Source organism: Zea mays, chromosome 6 (assembly GCF_902167145.1).
Source record: "Zea mays cultivar B73 chromosome 6, Zm-B73-REFERENCE-NAM-5.0, whole genome shotgun sequence".
NCBI lineage: Eukaryota > Viridiplantae > Streptophyta > Magnoliopsida > Poales > Poaceae > Zea > Zea mays.
In genome coordinates, this window is record NC_050101.1 from 96757950 (window position 1) to 96763486 (window position 5537).

A 5537-nucleotide genomic window follows, 5' to 3' on the forward strand; every position below is an offset into this window, starting at 1 on the left:
GACGGCAAGGGATGAATAGTTCGATGGAGTGGAGTGGAAGCCTTGTCATCGCCGAAGACTCCAATTCCCTTTCAATCTATGACTTAGCATGAAATGCACTTGAAACCACATTAGTCATAGCACATGAAAGAGATATGATCAAAGGTATATAAGTAAGCTATGTGTGCAAAATATCAATCAAAATTCCTAGAATCAAGAATATTTAGCTCATGCCTAAGTTTGGTAAAAGTTTGCTCATCTAAAGGCTTGGTAAAGATATCGGCTAATTGTTCTTTCGTGTTAACATAAGAAATCTTGATATCCCCCTTTTGTTGGTGATCCCTTAAAAATGATACTGAATGGCTATGTGTTTAGTGCGGCTATGCTCAACGGGATTATCCGCCATGCGGATTGCACTTTCATTATCACATAGAAGAGGAACTTTGGTTAATTTATAACCATAGTCCCTGAGGGTTTGCCTCATCCAAAGCAATTGCGCGCAACAATGGCCTGCGGCAATATACTTGGCTTCGGCGGTAGAAAGAGCCACAGAATTTTGCTTCTTTGAAGCCCAAGACACCAGAGATCTTCCCAAGAACTGGCAAGACCCTGATGTGCTCTTTCTATTAATTTTACACCCTGCCCAATCAGCATCGGAATAACCAATTAAATCAAAAGTGGATCCCCTGGGGTACCAAAGGCCAAACTTAGGAGTATAAACTAAATATCTCAAGATTCGTTTTACGACCCTAAGGTGGACTTCCTTAGGATCGGCTTGGAATCTTGCACACATGCATACGGAAAGCATAATATCCGGTCGTGAAGCACATAAATAGAGTAAAGATCCTATCATCGACTGGTATACCTTTTGATCTACGGATTTACCTCCCGTGTCGAGGTCGAGATGCCCATTGGTTCCCATGGGTGTCTTGATGGGCTTGGCATCCTTCATCCCAAACTTGGTGAGTATGTCTTGAATGTACTTCGTTTGGCTAATGAAGGTGCCCTCTTGGAGTTGCTTCACTTGAAATCCTAAGAAATACTTCAACTCCCCCATCATAGACATCTCGAATTTTTGAGTCATGATCCTACTAAACTCTTCACATGTAGATTCGTTAGTAGACACAAATATGATATCATCAACATAAATTTGGCATACAAACAAATCATTTGCAAGTGTTTTAGTAAAAAGAGTAGGATCGACTTTTCCGACTTTGAAGCCATTAGCGATAAGAAAATCTCTTAGGCATTCATACCGTGCTCTTGGGGCTTGCTTGAGCCCATAAAGCGCCTTAGAGAGTTTATAGATATGGTTAGGGTACACACTATCTTCAAAGCCGGGAGGTTCCTCAACATAGACCTCCTCCTTGATTGGTCCATTGAGGAAGGCACTTTTCACGTCCATTTGATAGAGCTTAAAGCCATGGTAAGTAGCATAGGCAAGTAAAATGCGAATTGACTCAAGCCTAGCTACGGGTGCATAGGTTTCACCGAAATCCAAACCTTCGACTTGTGAATAACCCTTGGCCACAAGTCGGGCTTTGTTCCTTGTCACCACACCATGCTCATCTTGTTTGTTGCAGAAGACCCACTTGGTTCCTACAACATTTTGGTTAGGACGTGGAACTAAATGCCATGCCTCATTCCTCGTGAAGTTGTTGAGCTCCTCTTGCATTGCCAACACCCAATCCGAATCTTGAAGTGCTTCCTCTACCCTGGGTGGCTCAATAGAGGAAACAAAAGAGTAATGTTCACAAAAATGAGCAACACGAGATTGAGTGGTTACCCCCTTATTAATCTCGCCGAGGATGGTGTTCACAGGGTGATCTCGTTGGATTGCTTGGTCATTGTCTATTAAGAGTCTTTTCCACAGCTATCTATTCAAGCTTCATCATTGTCTATTAAGCTTCGGCTTCGCGCTCTTCAGCTTCGTCAACTTGCTCCTCAGCTTTGTCATCCTGTACATATTTAAGTATTGTAAGAATTATTCAAGTTTAAAGGAAAAGGTAAGCACAAGGTATGATTCTGTTACCGGCTTAAGATGACTTCGAGCTTCGTCACCGGCTATGCTTCGTCCACCCTTCGTCCATATTAGTTTGATAAACCTGTTTCCTATGCTTTGGGCAAGATTGGGAATATCAACTAGATCTGCTGGTGATAAACTAAAGTTGGGCCTATTAACAATATTTCCATGTGTACAACCAGATTTCAGGAAGGCGACAACTGTGCCCCAAGAAGCTACCAGGGCACAGAAATCACCATGTCCAGCTATAATTTCATCAAGGTCATCAATTTCACCCTCGATATGTTCGAAGGCCCCTGGCAAGTCTTCAGCCGAAGGACTAAATTTTTTCGCAGCTGGCTCCAATCGAATTGAAGATCTGTTTCACACTAGTAGAGATCTTATCATCGATGACATTCGTATTGCGTCACTGCATGTGTATATATCGTCACAGATAAAGGTTTGTGACGAATTTGTGACGAGTTCGATTTGGTCATAGGGGTCGCGTCACATTTGTTGTGTTGTGACAGACTACCCATTTTCATCATCAATGTGTATACATTCTGTGACGAAAGCCGCGTTGTCATGGAAGTGAATTCATTCTATGACGATCAGTTGTGGTCATAGAGGAAGGCACTTTTCCGTCATAATTCGTCATCTGCCCGAGCAAACTGACAGCGTTGTTAACGTCGTTTGGTTTCTGTGACGGTACGGTATCGTCATAGATAGAGCCGTGGTTTGGTCATTAACAGCCGTTTGGAAGGTGCTGATGCGTATGACGTCAGCGTTGATGTGGCTAGTGACATGGCAGCTGACGTCAGCGCTGACGTCAACGCTGACGTCAGCGCTGACGTCAACACTGACGTGGCTAGTACAGTGGCAGCTGACGTGGCATATGTTTTATTATATGCCACCAGTTTGGTCACAGATGTGCAGAGAATAATTTTATTGGAAATTGCAAAATATACTAGAACAGAGGAATGAGCACACAATTCCATATTCCATAGATGAATACAACTAGTATTCCAGTGCGCATACAAACTAAGTGGACAACACTAAACTCAGTTCACAACATCACCACTTGACTTCACATTTCAGTTGAGTTTGCACAAACATAATAGCATATAATCAAAAGTTGACACCCACGAGCAACTAGAGTTTTTGGGTACCCTCATGTCAAAGAACAGGCCAAAAACAGCAGCTCTGACTAGCAGCCCTCATGTCGAAGAAGAGTTACCATGCAAGGACAAGAGCTTCTTGATGAGCACATTGGTCTCCTCCATCTCCTTGCTGTTCTTCTCTATTATCTTCTTGTACTCCTCCAACTCCCTTTATGTCCTCGCCTGCTGTTCCTCAGCTTCTTCACATTTCTTCCTGAGCTGGTCGAGTTCACCTTGAACAGCAGCCATCGCTTCAACTGCAAGTTGTTCCCGAAGCTCACTATGATTTGATGATGATGCCTTGGAGGTTGCCGATGTTTTGATGCCGACGCTTTTCAGGAATTGGTGTGAGCTGCTCTGGGACAGCACCTTCGACACAAGGTGCACACTGGATGCTGGCATCTCACCTTCAGCAACAGGTTCAGCCCTCAAAGCCTCCATATGAGACTGAAATATCATGGACAGAAACAGTTACATGTTAATGCTAATGAGCAACAACAAGATGCCAATTGTTAGTTATTGCAATAATTTGAGGCATGTAGAGATGACAAATTATAGCAGATTTGTCGCTGACAATAATGTGAAAACAGTGACTTTCATTTCTAGTGCACGGGTCCTACAAGGCATTAACAAAGACTATGAAAAATAGACTATGACAGACTCTAAAAGCTATACATTTGATGGCAAATTATAGCAGATTATAGCAGTTACAAATTATAGCAGATTTGCTTAAAAGCTATACATTTGATGGCAAATTAAAAGCTATACATTTGAAAGACTCTATAAATAGACTATGAAAAATAATGTGAAAACAGTTACAAATTATAGCAGATTTGCTTAACAAAGACTCTAAAACCTATACATTTCTAGTGCACGGGTCCTACAAAAAATAGACTATGATATTTACTTTCATTTCAGAAATTTGATGGCAGACAAATGGCAGACAAAATAGACTATGATCTGAACTCCCCTGGGATGGGACAGGCGATCTCACTCATCGATCTCACTCCCCTTCGTTCCATCGACCCACAGCCAGCCTCCCTCATATGATCTCATAAAAATTACACTAAATAAAGCAAACAAATGAACTTACAAGTGCTTCTCTTGCCGGTTCACTCAGGCCACGTTTGGAGCTGGTATGACAGGTCTTGAAGGCGTCCACCGCATCTAGTTCTTCAGTCTGATCTAAGCTGGGTTCTTCTTGGTTTCTCTTCTGCTTCTGTTTTGTGGATAAACAATCACAGCGAAGTTTGCTCAGATCAAATGCAATAGAAGTTGAGTGCAAAAGTGTAGGTAGTAGTACAAGGTAATAGTTACTTACATATGCATGTAAGTGTGCCACATAGCAGCGAGAACCCGTAGCCTGATGAAACTTGACTTGACTGCGGTTCTGCTTGTTCTTTTCACTTATTTCCTACAAGAGAATGAACATGTCAGATTAGATCATAGGTTCAATATGCGAAGATCCTTTGCAAACTTATAGTGAAAAAACAATATATGACAAGATACCCATACCATGTTCTTTGGATCAGACCACTTTGCAACTAATGCCCTCCACTGTTCATCAGTCATGTAAGATACATGAGAAGTTGTGCTAATCTCATTTGCAGGTACACCATTGAAGTATTTCTGCTTGAGCCGATAACGATGGTTTTTTACCGCAGAGCGTAGCATATCGGTGCAAGCTTCCTTTGTTGCCTTGTCCTCAGTGTTAACGGACAAGCGCCCCTATGCATATGACAATTCCATAGTTAGTCAATTCAGGTTAAGCAGTATACAAGTGAACCATAGAATCAGTAATGCACTTACATTTAGCTGTGACACAAAGCTGTTGTAGTATTTCTGGTCGTCCTTGTAATCTTTCCAACGAGTTAGGATAGGCATGGTTTCCCGAATAATGATGCCAGCCTTTGATGCAAACTTGGCAGCTTGAATAGGTTCATGTGGCCTTTTTTTGCCTTCCTCAACAGCTATGGGCAGTCTCCTTTGCATAACTTTAGTCATCCTGTCCAGTTGTTTTCCCTTGGTTGCTGCCCTGGGTCTCCTTGGTGCTCGCTGTGTAGGAGCTACAAAATATAATTCGCTTTTATTGAATAATGAAATTGTTTTGTTTCATGCAAATCAGCAAAAGAGATGCCTTATTTGACTGAAAAAATAGAACTTGCCTTCTGTTTCTTCATCTCTAGCTACATTGCCTTGAGCATCACCTGTACTGTCATGAGCATCAGATGCCATGTCTTCCTCTTCAGCTCTGCTGAAATGATCAGCAAGTCCAGGTGTAGTACGGCTGTTGCCTTCAGCATCACCTGTACTGTCATGAGCAGCAGATGCCATGGCTTCCTCTGCAGCTGTGCTGAAATGATCAGCAAGTCCAGGTGTAGTAGGGCTGTTTGGTA

General features: G+C 42.2%; 1 protein-coding gene across 1 annotated transcript; it reads right to left on the reverse strand.

The window, feature by feature from the left end:
• Positions 1-3312: 3312 nt before the first annotated feature.
• LOC103631198 (uncharacterized) lies at positions 3313-4717 on the reverse strand. Its single transcript, XM_008652162.1, has 4 exons — positions 4657-4717; positions 4463-4555; positions 4235-4360; positions 3313-3588 (listed from the first exon to the last, which is right to left on the reverse strand). The coding sequence occupies exons 1-4, from the start codon at positions 4711-4713 to the stop codon at positions 3313-3315; spliced, it is 552 nt and encodes a 183-aa protein (XP_008650384.1). The 5' UTR covers positions 4714-4717.
• Between the last annotated feature and the right edge of the window lie 820 nt (positions 4718-5537).